Source organism: Harmonia axyridis, chromosome 2, assembly GCF_914767665.1.
Source record: "Harmonia axyridis chromosome 2, icHarAxyr1.1, whole genome shotgun sequence".
Lineage (NCBI taxonomy): Eukaryota > Metazoa > Arthropoda > Insecta > Coleoptera > Coccinellidae > Harmonia > Harmonia axyridis.
The window spans coordinates 59,836,885-59,858,184 of record NC_059502.1 but is presented as its reverse complement, the minus strand read 5'-3'; the positions used below and the strand labels follow the sequence as shown (position 1 = coordinate 59,858,184).

Genomic DNA, 21,300 nt, shown 5'->3' with positions numbered 1-21,300 from the left:
TGTGTTGATTTTGTAGATTATAGGTAGGCATTTGGGGGGTCTGCTGTGTTATGCATTATTATTGTGTTATTAATTACCATCAATTTATCAACGAGGGACACAAAAATTTGTAGAATCAATATCGAAAGAAAATAATCCATTGAAGAGAATAGTTTTATAGATAACTCTTCATTATGATAGGAGGTCAATTGGATCTGATCAAAAGAAACCAAAGGAACGATCGAACTTCGATAATGAGATCAAATAATTGACCCTATTCAATACAGTCAGTAATTCCAACTTCCGCTATCAAAATGTTCATTTGTCATACAACCAGATTTCGAATCTAGACGTATGTAGAAATATTGTGATAAAGAAAAGGTTTGTTTACATGTGCTATAAAAATTAATTATTCAAAACTATAGAATCCTTGAGAAATAGATGGCAGGATTGTCCCCATATATTGATTATCCCGTGACGTCGTGGCGGATGGGTAGTGGAGGGGATAGGCGCTATGACGTCACCGTGACATCCACAACTAGGCGCAAAACCTTCGACAGACGAGCAGACGTCTCTGATAAATCATTTTGCTGCTTACTGTTTTGTTTCGTTATTATTAAAACTAAGTTTTCTATGTTCGTGTTGGGACTAACAACGTGAATATGATTGATAATAAAGTTTTGTCAATAAAGACTATTTGTGCAATGGTACTGCTGATGATCGGCTATGCAGAGTGTGAGTTTATCATTAATTGAATTATGTTTGAACTTTTGATCCAAATTCGAAATTGGATCAGTCTTATTTGACCAGATACCTTGATTATCCTTTAATTCGGGAGGAAGGTACTTGCAGAGCTTCCTGTATTAGGTGGAAAACAAGAAAACCGATAATCGAAATTGAATGACAGTTATCCTATTTCCACTTTTCTATTATTCAAATAATAGAAAACCGATAATATTAGCAATACATTTTTTCTCGTTTGAGTTACGAAAATGTCATTCATTCATTAATTATTATTTCGAGAAATAATCATCAAGTCATCATTTATCAAAAAATTTTGCTTTTGGATATTATTTTCAAAAATAAAAAATAGTATAATAATGAAGTTAAATTTGTCGATTATCTTCAAATATAAAAACCACGATAAGAAATTTCTGAAGAATACATGAAAATGATGAAGGCACAAGCTCCAATTAGCTGAATTATTTATATTAAAATTTGAATTTGATCAGGTTGAAATAGTAATGTATAAATATAATAGCAATTTCAAGCTTCGTGCAGAATTTCATTGTAATTGCGGCTTCAGAACTAGGCTAACTTCAGAACAGGTAATTAAAACCCAGATTGATGCCCCACTTTTTGAAATTGTCTCATAATTTTAAAAAAATATTAATTTAATTTTGATAATTTCTATAACTGTAGTCTTATCATTCAAGATGTGATTTTACAACATTTTGCTTTTTGTATGGTATGATTAGTTGCTCCACCATGAACAACTGAGGAGGATAGATGCTCTTCACACTGTTTGAACAAAAAACTCTACCAAATTTTATGAATTCTTCTACCCCAGTTGCAACAATTGTCTCCAAAGAACATGGTCGAATTGAGAAAAACATTCTGCATTATTTTAACCTTCTAACTGAAATGACTAAGTACCTATATTTTGAAAGCATTTATTCAACGAAAATATCAATTCTTTATATTATAATACTATAAAGCCTTTTATAATGAGTCCATTTAAAATAATTGGAAACCGACACCAATTATTATATAAAACCTTGTAATTTATTGTATCTAGGTATGCTTTATCATTAATATACAGGGTGATTGAAAATTCATTATCCAGATTTCAGCGGAGTATTTTTTAGGTCAAAATATATATTTTTTTCGTAAATATGTGTTTGAAAACGCTTTTATTTAATGGATACAGTCCTTACTTGATGGAAATTCATATTGATTTGGTGAAAATATGTGGAAATTAAAAAAGTGCTTATATTTATTTTTACCAAATGAAAACGCTTTGTTACCAAAACTATAGAGCGTTAAAGTTCAAGATCTTTTTAGTTTCCATGGATAACTAAAACAAATGCACCTATTGTAATATTGCGATTGGAATGAAAACTTGCATTTAAGTGGTTCCCACTTAAGAAACAAAATTTTTAATAAAAAATCTTCCGTTTTCCGTAAAAGTCTAGGGTACCATCGACCGTGGACCAAGCTTTAAATTATTATTCAAACACGTCTCGGATATAACCAGTGAAAACACGTTTTTTCTTAAAAATTCGACATTATTTGCCAATATTATCATTATGCTCCTCTAACTTTCAAATACGTTTTCTAAAGAAAGATTTCTCTTTGCCTTTTTTTTCTCCTGGGACATTCTTTAAGAGGCTGCAAAAGGCCAGTAATCACTGGTGGCAACTTATGAAGAATAACCTCGGTGGCCAAAAAGAAGGTTTTCATCGATTTGTGACAAGGAGCATTGTCAATACACGAAACTCGTTTTCATCAATTTTTCAAACAACAAGAATTAATAGCGCCACTTGACCTTCAAATATAGATTCAGACGTAACTCTTAACTGCGAAATTTTAACATGCCTCTTTTGACGATTGGTACTAACGAGAAAACAAAAGTGCTTTGAAATTGCCGCTGTCATCAGTGCGTCAGGCCCGGAAGAGTTTCTATATAAATCAATTACCGATATCCCAAAAATAGATAATGACCATCTAGCATTATGTCACTCCAACTAAGTGGCATCCCTTGATTCAGTGAATAAAAAAAAGAGTTAAGCGTTTTCCGAAGTGTTCTTTGTGCTTCATTTATGGAATACCTCTTTACGAGTGAGTGAGTTATAGATTGACAGATGCTGAATGACTTTCGATGGAAGATAGGAGAAAATTCCATGCAGCCTATTTATATCATACTGTGATAATGTCTGACCCCTTCATTTGATGAAAACAATATGGTACATCCCTGATGTTCACTCGCTCTTCCTACGTTATTGAAGTTTCATCATGACATATTTAATAAAAAACGCATTTTAGTATTTCTATTTTATATATAATGCAAAAACATAGATTGGATATAGCAGTACCCTGACCTTGGAGTAATGGTCAATAGCGAAAATGAATAACCCAGGTAATAAAAATAACAATTGAAAAAGCATGAGCGAACTACATCAAGATGAGAAACTCACTTGACTAAATGTTACGTATTTTCTACTCTTCTAGAGTGGAAGCATAACATGCATACTGCAATTCTTAAAAAGATTGAAGAGTTTGAAATATAGGTATTCAGAATGATCCTCAGAGAATAATATCATGGATGTAGGATGAGAAGAAAGTAGAAGTTCTGAGACGCGTAGGGAATGAGAGAAAGCTTGTTAACATGATAAGACGAAATTTGAAATGTTTCGATCACATCATGAGAAGAAAGAAATATGATCTTTTACAACTCATAATTTGGAAAAAAATCCAAGATGAGCGTAGTATAGGTAGAAGAATATTTAAGTTACGAAACCTGAGAGAGTGGTTTGGATGCACTTCTAAACAATTTTTTGAAGCAGCAGCGTCTAAAGTAAAGACAGCAATGATGATTACCAACCTTCGTCTCGGAGATGGCACTTGAAGAAGGAAATTTCATATAATGTGTACTCTCTCGATTTAATGTCCCAGTCAGTTTAAATCAATTCTTCATTCAAGCTTTTAAACTGCGGTATACAAGATATCCTCTTCACTGTGTGTCCGAAACTTTTGGTGGGTAAGTGGCCGATGCATATTTTCTTTTCTATTGTTTTTTATTCATAAAGGGGTTGAACTAGATTTTTTTCTCAATCCCCTTCAACTTTTGCCCTTTTTTCTCAAAACAGTGTTTTATTTTGAACTAAATTCTGAAAAATGAGTGGATAATAATATTTATTTAGCCTACCAGCGAAGGAAAAAAAAACTCCCTTTGTAATCGACTTTCTCACTCCTCGCTGAAATAATAATTAATTCATACCCAGATATTCAAAATATAAGTTCTCCAGGATGGTTTCCGGCATGTATTTACTTTTAATAGTTCAATTCTTGATGAAGTATCTTTCATGTTACACTCCTTTGTATATTAGATTCTTGCAAAACTGTCAAGATACACTGGTGATATTTAGGATTGATTCATTCATTAATTGATATGTTCGCAGTAGTTTTTTGTTGAGATAACTTGATCTTGGGCGTCAAGAAGACGTTTCTGAATAGATTCAACCTGATGTTATTCACCTCATTGAAATGTCTTCCATAAAGGGGCTTCTCCCCCATCTTAGTAGTTTTTCTGATTATATTCTGGTGGCCGTATTAAATATACTTCTTTTGCAGTTGTAAAGCTGTTGATTCGATTGATTTGATTTCTAAAAGTTCTCTGAATTCCAGCAAACCTTCTTCGGTTTTTGTCAGTCTTGTACGTTACATGGTTTTTCTTGGGTGGTATTTGTTAGATTTTTCATTTAAGTGCTCATTCTTTGTTGCAAGTTATCGATATCTATTTAGCTGCATGGCATTTTACCCAAAGATTATGTGGTGACTCTTCGCAAGCCCTAGAGATTGCGTCGAAGGCTGCTCAATTACTAACGATTTCATCAGTGGTCCCAGGGTAAAACACCGTTATCATCAGAGAGGCATCTTCAAATTGCATGAAAACGCTAAGCCAAAATGATAACCCCGACGTGGGGCGGAAGATATTTATGCATGTCAATGTATAATATGGGCATTTAGACACATATGGTATCATCAACTGATATACGAAAAAAAAAAGAAAAACTAATGATAAACTCATACATAAGTCTATTAGCCCTTAAAAAATTCATACACACAAGTTTGTCTTCTATCATGGTTCTAAACTTTTCAATATCCTGCCAATCAGTATAAAAAGAACTTAAAATTTTGGTGAATTAAAAAAATCACTAAAAGATTTTATTGAGATGGAGTTCAAATTATTGGGTTAGGATTATTTAAATCAGAGCAATTTGGACTACGCCAACATTTCGTCTACAATGTCTGCATACATATGTAGATTTTATCGAGGCAAATCGGTCGCCTAATTTCAATGCACATAACCCTGTAATTTGAATGTTTATTCAAGGACGTGAAAAGACCTAATGGAATTCATTATATTTAATAGTGAACTTATTAACATATTTGGTTGAGTAGAATTGGGGGTTAATGAGCGCCTTGTTTCTTCCCTTTATCTCTCTTTTAATGCTTTCACGGCCAGATTGTTCAAAAAAATTGCATAATTCCAGTAGTTTTAGCTGTGTTTCAGTCGGTTTTTCATCTGATCTTTTGCTTACTACTACGGTAAGCATATTTAGAGGTTAATAGGTCTAAGATTGTAACTCGATATTGGATTTCTTCTATTTGAACTGTTCTTAGCGAAGACCAACAACCTCATATATAAAGTGTTACAATATCCAATTAGAAGATATAGACCAATGGAACCTTCAACTCCAGAAAATTACGTTTCTATCTTTTTTATTCATAATTTCATTGACAATCATTTTGATGTATTCTATCTTTAAATATTTTCTGAGAAAAAAATGCTTATTTTCATTTTAGATTATCATTATACCTAGGCCGTGTCACTGTTGTTGAATTTTTGAATTAATGAATTGTTTTTCAAATACCATTTGGTACTTAAAAGAGCAGTGTCACTCCTGGCTTTTTGGAATTATACAGAATCGTCCATAAAAATTAATTCATCATTGTCAGGGAATTAGTTAAGCTGCGGTAATACTTAGCTGGGTTTCTAGTACTTTCTTGTACTAAACTTGTCTCATAGTCTCCACTACAATGTATAGGCGCCCCATGCCTTTGGTTGATATGAAAGATTACACCAGAACACTAACCGGGTGTTGAACATTCTGCAAGAGCCAATCTGCATTATATTTTTCTCCTGAGTTCTGATAAAATAACTTTTGTCGTCATATTTTTTTGATGACAGCGTAAGATTTACAGATGTAATTTTGTATGATTTTTGGTTTTTTTGGTACTACACGAATTTTTGTATTATGTTTATTAAAATACGATTAAACTCATTATTATTGAAATAGTAATGATAGAAACTTTCATTCATTGACTCAGGCAAATACTAAGGTCTTTGAATCCTTTAAAAATTGAAATATATTCGATCCTTAATAAACCTTTACAATAATTTGTGTAGATAGAAAGTAGTTATTTCATTAAGCCGAGAAATAGCGAGAAAAAATGTATTGACAACGCAACTCGAATGGGTCATTAAATTTCATTTATAAATCATCAAAAAAATAAATAAATGAATAAATCGTGGATTGTGTCGAAAATTTCATTTTAACATTATCAAACTAAAAAACGAAAGAAATTCAACCACGTATAATAGAATCTGAACTGATATTGCTTGGATTTGATGAAACGTGTAATATTGTGTAGGAGTGTAGATGTAATAATGAATTCTTTGGAACTTCAATTTTGTGAATATACAAATTTCAATATCTTATCCAATAGGTATAGAAAGTCCAGCTCTAGGTAAATGCTAAATGCATTTTGTCCAAGAAATTAAACAACACGTTCCTACATGAAACAAGAAAATTATAAATAAGAGAGTAGTTCACTAATACCAAATGTATTCTTTCTCATATATTAGGTTTGTTTCAGATTTTATCTTGACGAAACATAGTAAATATTATTCAAATTCACATGTTACATTAGTTATTTATATTGTTCATCATTTTGTAGGTCAGGCAAAACACAGACAAGACAAAAGATGGGTAGACAAGTCCATTCGTTGTTACGAATGTAACTCAGAATATGATCCCAGGTGTGGTGACCCATTCGATAATTACACCATAGGAATAGTGAATTGCTCGTTGAAGAAGCCACCAGAATACATCGATTTTCTTCCGACGCTATGCAGAAAAACAGTTCAAATAGGTAATTCTTTCTTAGGAAATATTTTTTTGACATTTTACATTTTACAACCTAATGTTCTCAGGAGAACCTTCAAAGAGAAATGTAATTATCTGATGGCATTTCTTTGATACAACTTCGAATAATTCGTTCCATTAATTATCCAAAACCATTAACGAAAGTGTATCTATTATTACTGATCATTTGAATTTATTTATACCTTTTATCAGAGCAGGGCCGAATCGATCCATTTTTGCGAGTTTGTTTCAGTGGAACTTCGAAAAAAATATCTGTAATTTTGCAAATTTGAGCTTTCGTTATCTGTATCTGGCGTTGTATAAGTTTGATCGGGTTCCACTAAATGGCGTTAGAAAGATGAGATTTAGTACTACATAACTTTTCTGACAGTTTTGTGATTAGTTTACTCAGTTTAGTTCGAGTGCGTGTCAAAGATGGACACTAGCAAAGAGAAAAGACACTAAATTTTACAGTTTTTTTTCGATAAAGGTGGAAATGCAAGCCAAGCGGCTGAAATGTAAATAGTATTTCCTCCTGATACTGTAACAGCCAATCTCGCGTAATTTTTGTTTAGTCGATTCCGTTCCGGTAATTTCGATGTCAAAGATGCACCACGCATTGGAAAGCCAATCGTCGAAAGAGTCGATAAATCATGGACATTGTCGAGACCAACCGTCATGTAAGCACTGTTTCAGTTGGCCAAGAGCTAACGATTACAAAAACCGTATGGAACCATTTGTATGAGGCTGGTCTCAATTGAAAGCTCGATGTATGTACCACACGAGTTATCCCAAAAAAATCTCATAGACAGAATTTTCATCTGTGAATCGCAACATTAAGAGAAAACTTCATCGTGCCTTAAAACAAAATCAACCCATTCTTGAACTTTGTGACTGGCGATGGAAAGTGGATAACTATCGACAACGTCAAGCGAAAACGATCATAGTCGATAATTGGTGAGCCGGCGGAAACGGTGACCAAGCTAGGATTGCCGTCCAGGAAGGTTTCGCTGTGTGTTTGATGGGATTGGTAGGGAATTATCTACTATGAGCTGCTCCCCTTCGGTATAACTGTTAACTCGAAACTGTACTGTGTATGATTAGACCGTCTGAAGGAAGTAATCGCCCAGAAGCGGTAAGCTTTGACCAATACGCTCTATTAGTGTAACGTCACACACCGCTATTTTTGGTTCTCCTGTCAGGTTCAGAATCCAAACAAACAAATTGTCATTCAAATTAGTACGGTGTCGTTGAAGGAATTGGCTTATTTTCATAAATTAGAGTATTTGAGGAACGATTTTAGTATTAATTGATAGACAGAAGGAACGAGGTTAATAGACAATTTGTTTATTTGGATTCCGAACACTGACAGGAGAACTAAAATGGCGGTGTGTGACGTCATCATTAATAGAGCGTATAGTATAGAAATTGTGTTCTATCAGGACAACGCTAGGCCACACACATCGATATAGTGACTCGCCACATGCTCCGTGAGCTTGGTTTGGAGGTTCTTATGCATTCACCTTATAGTCCGACCTGGCACCAAGTGATTAACATCTGTTCCTGTCCATGGTGAACAATTTCGCTGGTGGAAAATTCGCTTGAACATAAGTTTGAGAAAAACGATTGTCTCAATTTGTTGCCAATAAGGACGGGGGCTTCTATGAGAGAGGCATAATGATATTACCTTCAAAATGTCAATAAGTTATCGATCAAAACGGCGCATATTTGACCAGAATCGGATCATTTGCAGAAATATCGCATACAGAGAGGAATTGACTCTAACATAAAGTTGAGAGGCACAATGTTAGTGACCAGAGCTCTAACCGATGTTTTGATTGGTTCGGCGTATTTAATAGAGATACAATATTGTTTTCATACACGACCATTTCAGATCACTTGACTTGACTTCCCTTATCTTTGGTTGAAATCAAAACATCTTCATCTTTTTCGTGGTCACGTCATGACTCAATCCTGCTCTTTCAAATGTTGCAGTTAAATCTATGTAGTACACGACCGCCAAGGGAACATCTATGTAGTATTCAGTTTAGACTATTGTTATTACATTCATATTGAACAAGTATGAGGTTGGTGATCGGTTAAAATTTTGTCTTCCAAATGAATATGAGGTAAAGCATTTTGTACATTAAACTACTGCTAATAATTCTTTTTCGAATGTGCAATAATTCTTCTCTGCTGAATTTGAACTACTCCAATCAAAAGCAGTGGATGATCATAAGAATAAGATGAAACTGACCCAAAGGCATACCCACTCGCATCTTTCCCAAAAATAAATCCATTACTTTTTAAGAAGTATATTGTTCGATAGATGCTGTTAGCAGAACTCCTTTCAATGTCTAAAATGTATTTTCGCAATCCTCATCATTTCATGAGAAAACTATACATTTACAGGACAAGCTAATCGAAAGTTTGCAGTTGCGGTAAAATATCTGATCAATTTCCTGTATTAATAGGTCAATTATTCGAACATTTTGGTTTCGTTAGAATTCTACGATGCAGGATATTTTGGAATATCGCAATCCTTTCCGGATCCGATCATATAGGTACCTTTATCGGAAATGATATGTACTAGATAAAGGTTTTTCAACAGAATAAAGAAATATTAATTGTTTCAGCCATAACTTTTTGTTAGTTGATCATGATAAAAACAAGTTTTTATTATAACTAAGTTTTACTACCAATTGAATTGAAAAAACAATTTAAGGATTACATTGTAACCGCAGTTTCGAACTTATTCTAGTTCTTCTTCAGACACTGTGAAGATTCTACAAAATGTACAAAGCATTTATGTAAAACACGTACAAGAAAGGTGGTACTTGGGAAAACCCAGGGAAGAGGCTATGAAATTTGGTAGATAGCGAAATATCAATACGCTGAAAAGGTGTCAAGATCAGCAACACTTGAAGGAAACAACAAACAGAGTCAACAACAGAAGCTAACCTTCCATTGGTGGTTTCAGCAATAGGACAGAATGGGTTTTCAGGCAACAATTTACAGAATGACTCAACAACGGAACGGCAATAACCAACAACACCACGTGGGAAGCGATAGCTACCTGCGTGACATTCGAGTCCAAGGAAAACAACAATTTGGAATGACTTACGTGGAAAATTGTTCATAAAACAAAGGAAGAGGAAATAAGAACAGTCTCTCACGGAGAAGTACTTACCGTAGATACGTGTTTCAACAGAAATAGTTTTGAAATTATGAACGAACAAACAAAATTTTGTCATTCCAAAATTTTCAGAGTATTGATGATTGGCTATCTACCAAATTTTATAACATCTTCCCTGGGTTTTTCCAAGTACCACCTTTCTTGTACCTGTTTTACATGAATGCTCTGTACATTTTGTAAAATCTTCACAGTGTCTGAAAATGAATAAGAATAAGTCTTTTGTCTTTTGTTTTGGAAATTTATCTTAAGGATGTGACAGTTTTTTTTCTCTTCAGTTATTCACTTCACACGTGCATGTATGCTTTTTTTGTTTAAATTGAGTATTATAGGTTTTTACCTCTACTTTTATTGAAATAATGATAATAATAATGAGTTCGAAACTGCGGTTACAATGTAATCCTTAAATTTTTTTTTCAATTCAATTGGTATTAAAACTAGTTATGTAAAATTTCAGCAGATAACAAAAATTGCCACATAAGAAATAAAAACAGACCGTTTTCTAAAAAAAATAACATAAGCCATGAATTATTTCGTTTGCTACTATTTTGAAAAATGTGCTCCATTCAAAATAAAAATCTAATTCTTTACACTGAATTATATATTTTTCATGGCAATAACGACAGTCTAAAGGAGGAAACTCAATAATCTCTGTGTACTGCCCATAAAATATTAAAATCAGGTACTTGAAATTTTTTGAAGTTTGTATGAAGTGAACAAAACCACAAAATTCAAACAAAATCGGACCTCCTGGTTTTCGAATTATGGCTATCAGATATTTAGGCCAATCATTTTTATGAAACACTCATTATCTCCGAAATTAACAGTCTTCGGATACACAACCTACTTTTCTGAACGGCCTGGATGACCTGCATTTACCTAAGGCTAGGGCCAACCACTCACATAATCGATTTTCCATTTCATTGTATTATTGCTATGTTTTCTCCAATAAACACATCGTACATACTCTTAGGTGTACAACTTTGCTTCCGCCGTTTTGCTATAGATGGCTGTAGTGATGAGTGGTAGTCGCAATAAATAGATCGTAGATGTTATACAATAAGCTTAGGTATTTGTAAACATAACGCCATCGAAATATTAGTCCATTTTGACACAAATCAACTAATATTTGGATGCCGTTATGTTGACAAATACCTAAGCTTACTGTATGACATCTACGATCTATTTATTTATTTATTATTCATAAAGTAATTCTGGATTCAACATCTAAGCTTATGAGACAAATTCTCCTCATTTTCGGAGTTTTCAATTTTCTGCTTTAATATGAAGAAATCTGCGGCTGAAACTCATCGAATACTCTCAAATACCTATGGTGAGGCCGCTATTAGTGAAATAACGTGGCGAGAGAGGTTTCAACGATTCAAGAATGGTGATTTTGACCTCGAAGACTAGAATGGCGGTGGAAGAGAGAAAGTTTTCGGAAATTCAGAATTGGAGGCATTACTTGATCAAGACTCGTGTCAAACGCAACAAGAATTTTCAGTATCATTGGAAGTGACGCAACAAGCCATTTCAAAACGCCTGAAATTCATGGGAATGATTCAGAAACAACGAAATTGGGTGCCGTACGAGTTGAAGCCGAGAGAGGTTGAACGACGTTTGTTTGCTTGTGAACAGCTGCTTGCAAGGCAAAGACGAAAGGGATTTCTGCATCGCATTATGACTGGAGACAAGAAATTAGTTCATTACGATAATCCCAAACGTAGAAAATCAGGGGGATATCCCGGCCATGATTCCACGTCGACGGCCAAACCGAGTATTCACGGTCCCAAGTTCATGCTCAGACCAGCTCGGCGTAGTGTAGGCCTTATCAGTTATTAAAACCGACTGAAACAATCACAGGCGAACATTATCGAACGCAATTAATGTGTTTGTGCCGAACATTGAAAGTGATTTTGCAGCATGACAATGCTCGACCCATGTTGCGAAAGTGGTCAAGTCCTACAATATCCGCCGTAGTCTCCAGACGTTGCCTCTCGGACTATCACTTGTTTCGAACAATGGCACATGGCCTGGCTGATCAGCACTTCCCGTCTTATGAGGAAGTGAAAAATTGGATCGATTTGTGGATCGCTTCAAAAGATGACCAGTTTTTTCAACGCGAGATTCGTACGCTACCCGAAAGATGGGAGAAAGTAGTGGCCTGCGATGGACAAACTTTGAGTCGTAAATGTATAACAGTATAACCAGTTTCTTATAATAAAGCCTCTAATATCGGAAAAAAACTGCGGAAGTAAAGTTGTACGCATATGTAATTAGAAAATTATGACACCTTTACTTTTAATTAATTTCAACTTGTTGCGTTTTCTGCATGTGGGTGTATTATAGTTTTATCCATAAAAAATATTATTTAATTCACTTATTTGAAAAATATCCTTCACCAAAAATTTTTACCGCTTGATCTATAGCTGCAAAATTAATTCTGACACTCATTTCACCCAGAGTTCGTTCTCGCCTCAATCATGTATGTTTGACATCGTCATTTCTATACCTACTAGACGAGACTAGAGAAGTAGGAGTATCCAAAGAGTGGAGTCGAATGGAAGTATTGTTTTATGGATAATCGTTAAAACAACCCAGTAGATGCAATAGGGTCACGCGAAGTTCTCAGGGTGTGCTGCATTACTTGCTGGCACGGCAGTCACGAGATCAATCGAGGGTAATCTATTTGTATGAAAATTATTAATCGAATAATCCCTATTTGGTAATCGAAGTTTAAACAATGTTTTTTTTGGGATTTTGACATATTGATCTAGGATTAATATAGGTAATCTGACTCAGGGTCGGCGCGAGTAGTTTTGGCGTCTAAAACACTGTGAACGATCGAAGAATGATTACCTACCTATCAGACCACAAGATACAAGGGGCGGTGGTACGGCATGCAAAGTTTTAGTATTGCTTCGAAAACTAAGGGTGTTTTTTTTAGAGCTATAGAACTTTGAATTGCAATAAAACAACGATGGATTTTTCGATTGACATGAATTTTATTTATCCGCGAGATAATCTTGTGGCATTACATTTTGAATATGATTTCTGCCATATGACCGCCACGGCTGGCTCGGATGTAGTCTAATCTGGACGTCCAATTTTCGAAGACTTTCTCCAACATTTTTGACCGTATATCGGCAATAACACGGCGAATGTTGTCTTCCAAATGGTCAAGGGTTTGTGGCTTATCCGCATAGACCAATGACTTCACATAGCCCCACAGAAAGTAATCTAGTGGTGTTAAATCACAAGATCTTGGAGGCCAATTCACAGGTCCAAAACGTGAAATTAGGCGGTCACCAAACGTGTCTTTCAATAAATCGATTGTGGCACGAGCTGTGTGACATGTTGCGCCGTCTTGTTGGAACCACAGCTCCTGGACATCATGGTTGTTCAATTCAGGAATGAAAAAGTTAGTAATCATGGCTCTATACCGATCACCATTGACTGTAACGTTCTGGCCATCATCGTTTTTGAAGAAGTACGGACCAATGATTCCACCTGCCCATAAAGCGCACCAAACAGTCAGTTTTTCTAGATGTAATGGTGTTTCGTCATATACTTGATGATTAGCTTCACTCCAAATGCGGCAGTTTTGTTTGTTTATGTAGCCACTCAACCAGAAGTGCGCTTCATCGCTAAACAAAATCAAATGGACGTAGTGCGCGATAAGTATTTCGCACAGAACTAATATTTTCGAAATAAAATTGCACTTTTTGCAAGCGTTGTTCAGGCCTGAATCTCTTCACGATGAATTGCCAAACTAAACTGAGAATAAATCACTTGACAGCTGTTGAATCGGTCGCCATCTTGAACAGTAATGCCAACTTAAAGTTATATACCTGGAAAAAAAACACCCGTTATAACGCATAAGGAAGTATCTTTGATGTTTTTTTATCACCATTGTCTGCATTCCTTCATTTCGAATTACATTCTTATTCGATAACTTGAATTCATACCTATGAGAATTTGGCTGATCAACTATGAAGAGTTTTGAAATTATGAGAAAAACAAGATTATTTACGGAACCTCTAGTCGTATTTTGCATTTTAACCAACTCAACCGCGGCATTCGAAATCCGAAGGCGCTTTTTGCAAAAAATTAAGCTATGCTTTAAGAACAGGTTGCAGACTATCTACCCTATAATCAGAAATATTTTCCATTGATATATCTTTCAGATGATCCTACCAACATAATTTTTTTTTCTCATGAGGTGCTGATGCCAGATCTCTTCGTACGGCAGCTTTGACCTTGGTTTTTTCTGCTGCTGAATACTGTTGTCTTGTTTGGTTCAATAGTGCACATAAAATTAATGCACAGCTTAACGTTTCTATGAAAATTATTAGTGGAGTAGATCTACACCTTTACATTGGTTACCAGTGCTATCACATATAGGTAATTCCGCCTCATATTTGTAGACAGATTGCAGTCAAGAAATCTTGGGATAAATCTCATTTCTACCCGAACTCATTTCCAATCGTATCTTACCTCTCAGATAGGAGAACTGTCAGAGAGTCACGCAAACCTTTATGGATTAATGTAGGATCCAGTTATTGTTCCCTGTAAATATTTGAGATGGTCAACCGGATGCTTGGAGACCTATTAGTTTTCTTCAAGTGTCGAGGGCATGACAATTTCAATGAATTTACAGGGAACGAATTGTTATTGTACATATAATGTAAAAAAGATGTGTTATTCTTCGAGGTGTCGAAGATATGTCATGGAGTTGTAAATCTTGAAGAGATTTACTAGGGGGTTGTGAAAGTTCGAAGACAACACGGTACCAGATGTGTAACATCTGTGTATCAGGTTCTAGTCCTTCGAGAATATTCGATTTCCAGGAATCCGCGAAGATCTTTGTGGGCGGTACGGCAAAATTCTTATTGGACTAGGGGATGGTACTTTCCCTAAGGGTGTGGTTAAGCTGAAAGAAGGGAGGTCGATATTCGAGACAGGGTAAGTTGCAATCGGCAGAGAGTTCAGTTCAAATTAAGCCGAAGACGAGTCAAGTTCGGTCGGTCAACTTAAGACGTAAGATGAAAAGACGGTTCGCGGACTGAATTAAGACGAGTTAGAGACGAGACGACCGAAAACTTGAAGTACGACGAAGACGTGATAAACGAAGACGTTTCGAGTAATCAACAAACGAGTTAAAGACGAAATTCAGTACCGTAGTGAGAAACTTGTTAATTAAGACGTAATTAGGATCTTCTCAATACTGAGTTTGTACTGTATAATTGTGGCTTTGTAAATAGATGTAAATAATTCAAAAGAGTTTAATTATTACAAATCCAACAAAGTCACGGAGAAAAAGACGAAAGGCCAGGTAATCGAATCATACCTCTAGACGATCGATTAACCAAGCCTATATTAATACTTTCCTTCAATCTTATGAAAGTGCAAGGAATTTTGGCGTTCGGAATGGAATTCTTCTGATGTCTTCAACAAGTCTAATCGTTGATCCTTCAGAAAAAAATTCTAGGTTTCAATCCTACTAGGCAAATTTGATTATAAATCGACTAAGGACTGGTCATGGTCGTTGCAATAGTATGCTTTTTAAATGGCATTCTATTGAAATCCCACTAGACAACATTGTGTGTGGTGTAGAAGAAAATATTGATCACTTGGATAATTGTCTAATTTATAAATTTCTTGGTGGTTTCCAAGCTATACATTCAGTTTCAAATTCTTTTTGAGAATGGGTCGCTAAAACAACATAATGGAAACATTTCTTACTGCTTTCTGGTTCTTCTTCTTTGTTTTCAGATTTAATTATAATATATATGTCGTCAACTTTTGGTGGCAAGAAAGGATGGAAAAAATTTATTTGGGTGAAGGAGAACCTCTTCAATACAACTATGTCAGCTTATTTTGTAAACAAATACTCAAACCAATAGAACAGACAGAATTTTGGCTGAGGTTTTTATCTGAGCTCTTGTATCATACGTTAAATTGAAATGTATGATACCCCTTTACATTTCCTCTGGTTATTCTGTGATTTTATCTACATATGCTTTATTGTTTGAAGTTAATAATTTTTATATTGCTCTATACCGGAAAGAATTGTGGCTGAGGTTTTTATCTGAGCTCTTGTATCATACGTTAAAATGTATGATACCCCTTTATATTTTCTCTGCTTATTCTGAGATTTTATCTACATACGCTTTATTGTTTGGAGTTAATAATTTTTATATTGCTCTATACCGGACATAATTTTGGCTGGGGTTTTTATCTGAGCTCTTGTATCATACGTTAAAATGTATGATACTTCTTTACATTTCCTTTGCTTATTCTGAGATTTTATCTACATATGCTTTATTGTTTGAAGTTAATAATTTTTATATTGCTCTATCTATCTCTATGATATAAATTTTTGCTGGTTCTCGGATGATTGCTAATTTCTGGATATGTTTCAGTTAATGGAAAAACTCGAGTTATCAGGTCTTGTGGTTACATCAGAAGCGACAGAGACGACCGTGAGTGTGCAAAAAGGAGTGGGACACACGATGTTCAACTGAGATACTGCTCTTGTACAGGATCTCTTTGCAACGAGAGTTTCACTTTTAGTCCTTCCAAGCTGACAGTGATATTTTCAGTGATTGCTTTCTTAGGAACAAATTCGATAGGAATAGGAAAAATCTTTTGAAGTTCAGCGCCTCATAAAAGAATTTTTAGTTCATAATGATAATCAATGATTTGAATGATTGAAGAAGAGAAAAAAATCGAGAACACTGTAAACATACAACTGCAGAAAACTGATATTGTGGAAGCCTCCGATAATTATTTTCAAATTGAACTGTTTCTATATAATTTGACATATCATGGCTAGGAAAAAACAAATTTGTTTTATGTCTCAAATTTACTACAGACTTTTTTGAATTCAAATATGGATATTTTCGAATTGAAATCTCTCAAACTAGCATATCAATTCGTTAGGAGTGATATCAGAATCCACGAAAAAGACTGAATTTATGATTTTCAAATCACAGTCACTTCTTCTTCTCCAAAAAAATTTTAATCCTCTATAAAGATGTCAATTCGAATCATTGACGGTCAAAACCTTATCAAATTTTGGATCTTATCGTGATTCATTACTTTTTCGAAGTTCCTGAAGTTTTAACCCTAGTGAAACAATCTCGAATCTGTTAAGCTTGTAGAAGATTAAAATCAATACGGCTATGTTGAGAGGTGATAGGAATTTCGCAAACGAATGCTGCCTTAGTTGGCTTATTGATAGTTCATAAGTTAGATTGGTCATGGGATTATTTCCTATAACAAGAAGTAATTTGAATGCGTATAGAAAAGGTCGATGTTTCTAAAAGATGTACTGGAGGTATCGAATTTTCTATAGGTCTACACCTGCACTCGAAACATAATGTCATTTGAAAAATCAATTCAAATAATATTATCAGATTTATACACCAAAAATAAACAAAGTGTAAACAAGAAAATTTTTTGACAACAAAAAGAAATTGATATTATGGAAAAATTAGGATCGAAAGTCATTTCTCAATAAATATTTCTATTGCTTCTTTCAAATTGAAAGAAGCATAAAGTGATATCATTAAGGATTTGATGGAAGAAGGTATGAATGATTTCATGATGTGAATTGCAATAAATTCCATTTGATCTGTGAAGAATTTTGAGATACACCCATTTTTGGTATTTGGAAGCGAAGCAAATTCAAATCTGAAGTTTGATCGATAAATTCCCCTGTAAGTCTCAATTTGCAATGTTTTTCATGAGAGAACAAAGTAAATACATCAAAATTCATACTCCAAAGAATAAGATAGTGACACCTGCTATACATGTGCTGTACAGGTGCTGAAGGCAGTTTCGATTCTTCTAAGGAGTAACCCTAACTAAATTTGTTCTTGTCAGAGTATTGCTGATGGAGTTTGTTTCCTGAATTTTTTTGATTTTTCTAATGAACTCAATCTGTCTCACTTCATTCTCTGTTGGTTGATTCGTCGTTCAGTACCATTTTCATTTCTTCCGATTTCATTGCTTGTATCTCTTGTTCTTTCGAAAAGCGATAGGTTTATTTTGAATTTTGTCTCACGCCATGCTGAGCATGTTACGTATCTAATCCAAATACCACTCTCAGATCTTCATAGGAATGTTTCAATATTTTGAGCATCACTTTCAGCTGGTTATAATATACTTATCATTCATATTCAGCAGATGTTTGAGTTTGTGTCTATTGCTTCTGATGTGGATACTCTCTTTTCCAGTATTATTATTTTGCATTCCAATTATATTGTCGGCTTGACAAATGAATCAATCACACTTGTATAGGTATAATTTATTAAAAAAAGAAAACTAGCACCTAATTTTTTTCATTCGAATTAATTAGCGAAGAGCAGATTTGTATTAGTCCACTGATGGTATTTATTGCAACTTCTGATAAAAATGATTAGGTTAGAAATTGATCATAAATCAAAATTATTCAAATATTAATTTAGATAAAACGATAACGAAGGATAGAAAAATCCTTATCTCTGGATCTTGTAAAATATTTTATTTGGGAAGTTGACTCAGTTTGGATACTAATTGATATTAATGATGCGTATTCAATTATATTTCAAAATAGAGATACTGAATTTTCAGCTTCAGCCAACATTCATTTTGGAAATAAGATAGGTAATCCATTCCGATATTTAAATGAAAAAGGTGCGATAAGTTTCTAGGGTGATGTTGAATTATATTTCCTTCATTATTTGATCTTTCAATACGTTTGGAATTTCTAGATAATTGTTAATTTTCTTCAAATCCAGATCCATATTGCATATGAGCCAATTCTTTATCATAGTAATGAAATGAAACTCAAGAATTTCCATTTGAATTTTTCTATATTTTCCCCCTCATTATCTCCATTGGGTCAAGCTTATTATGAATTTTCAATCAAAAATTATCCTCACAAGCCACCACCTTGTTTTCTTTGAAATATCAATTTAGTTTTGAGCCAGAATAAATAAATTGGAAGACGATATCTGAATTGATTGACACTGCCAGCTGGCTGAAGCCACATAGTCACACTTGCTCGATAGCATACATGTACTTATATATATGTGTACCAGAGCTTTTTTGACCGTTGTGTCCTTTAGTTTTTAGATAGTACCTGTTGATAATATTCATAAAAGTCCTGCTTCCTGAGGAAAATAAGTTGAGATTTGATGTTATATTAGTTAATTATAATTTGCTTAAGTATGTTATAAATTTCTTATATTAATTGTTATTTGTAAGTACCTGAAATTATTCGAATTAACGATTTGAAAGAAAACACTGCATAATTTCAGAATGAGTTCTTTTGTATCAATATCAATATCGATGCTATCGTATCGAATATTCCTCACATTGTAGGAACTGTTCTGATGATTATTGAATTATAATTCATTTGATTATTGAATTATAACTTACTTCTCCACAGTGCACATAAATAGTATTGATAAGAAATTTCCTAAAAATTGAATAATTTGAAGGAATTAAAGAAAATTTTATGAATGATTTTAGGTGACAACTTTACCTGAATCAGATATTTTGTATCAAGTAGAATTGTCTGATTTATTTATTAAAATGTAATATGTCGCTTAAGGCAACATGATGATTTCGATGATGCGGAATCAAACAAATTATAATATGTACTTGTATGTGGAAATTCATAACAGTGTTGAGTCTTCATTATCTGACTGAATTAATACTCATGTAACATTGTACAACTCCGAATTAAGTTTGACTAGTACTTACTAACTCATAGTTACCTATATCAACCAAAAGAGTTGATTACAAATAGGTATCTACCTAAAAATTAATTAGTTCTGTTATATATCTCGTTTGTTCACTAGTATGTATTTCTACCAACCTTCGAAGATTTTTTTTCTCTGACTGAAGATGTATTAAAAATTATATTCCTTAATAATTATTTATAGACAGGGAAATATTATTTAAAAATCCTTTTATAATGATCAATTATTGTAATACACTAGACATGAGATTTTCTCACAATAAAAATATTGTGAAAATGAATAAATCTAAACCACAAAATTGAACATGAAGTTATAATTTAAATTTTCGATATTTATTTCATTGGTTCCAATTGATTGTCTTCAAATATTTAAGAGGTTTTTTTTAATGCATTCAGAGTAATTGGAGAGTTATTATAAAATTATAATGTATGATTGGTTGAAATTGTTGGCAAATTCGATTTTCACTGAATGCTTATATATTTTGAAAAACGCTAATGTGAATTGAATACTACTTTATGGAGAGTTGATGTACCTATATAATATTTGATGTTTTGTTTGAGATTAATCTATTGTAAATAAAGAAGAACTCGTCTGAAATATATATTTTGGCATATTTTGAGATGGATACTCATCTAATAAAGTTATATCGATTCGAATGTTTGCACCGCTATTGATTTTTGAGCTCAACTATGAATGTATATTCAAATAAATACTCGTAGTTTTGAACCTCCATTTATTTTTTATTTCTCTTCCCTACTTCAAAAATAATAGCGAACATTTTAATTATATTCTACATCATTGAATTAAAAAAAAATCAGATAGCTTTTCGAGAAAAAAATATTTATATCTGCCAATAGAGTAGCACCTTTGTTGTTTTTTGTTTGTATGTTACCTTTGGCCTCGTAAACTGTTATTTGTCTAATTTAAGCATGACCAACTTGCAACAAATATTAGAAAGAGCTGAAATAGAACAGGAAGAACCCTCTATGTCAATGCATTCTACTGTGTTAAGTGCCAAAGCTGCAAGGGATATCCTAAATCACATAATAACAAAAATCCATTTTCATTATTGTTTATATACGGAAATGAGAAAATACTTTCGACAGGGTCCAAATAGCAGAATCATGTATTGAGCCGGGATAGCGAGCCATACAATGCAATATTTTTATGTCAGAATCGCATATGGTTTGCCAATTTATCCTGTGGAAGCCTTTCCTATTTAGATATGCAAATCCAGGATGTATATTGTCATCATTTGATGGTGCACTTATTACTATGTGAGTACAATCTATGCATCCAATCAGATTCGGAAAATTGAATTTTCCATGAATCCCGAATAACCATCGTTTGACTGAGACTCAAGAAAAAAATCTTGGCAATACTTTTCTGATAACTCCCATAAGCATAAAAATGAAGGGCTCTCACCACGTGGAACTTAAGA

General features: G+C 33.8%; 1 protein-coding gene across 1 annotated transcript; it reads left to right on the top strand.

Annotated features, from left to right (window-relative positions):
• The first annotated feature begins 495 nt into the window (after positions 1-495).
• On the top strand, positions 496-20,589 carry LOC123673020. Its single transcript, XM_045607411.1, has 3 exons — positions 496-714; positions 6,724-6,918; positions 16,530-20,589. The coding sequence occupies exons 1-3, from the start codon at positions 642-644 to the stop codon at positions 16,757-16,759; spliced, it is 498 nt and encodes a 165-aa protein (XP_045463367.1). The 5' UTR covers positions 496-641; the 3' UTR covers positions 16,760-20,589.
• Positions 20,590-21,300: the final 711 nt, after the last annotated feature.

Excerpts from the sequence above, each read along its gene's own strand:
- LOC123673020 (XM_045607411.1), top strand. The coding sequence starts at position 642 with ATGATTGATAATAAAGTTTTGTCAATAAAGACTATTTGTGCAATGGTA. Across the intron at positions 715-6,723 it reads GATGATCGGCTATGCAGAGT|GTCAGGCAAAACACAGACAA; the intron begins GTGAGTTTATCA and ends ATCATTTTGTAG. Across the intron at positions 6,919-16,529 it reads CAGAAAAACAGTTCAAATAG|TTAATGGAAAAACTCGAGTT; the intron begins GTAATTCTTTCT and ends GATATGTTTCAG.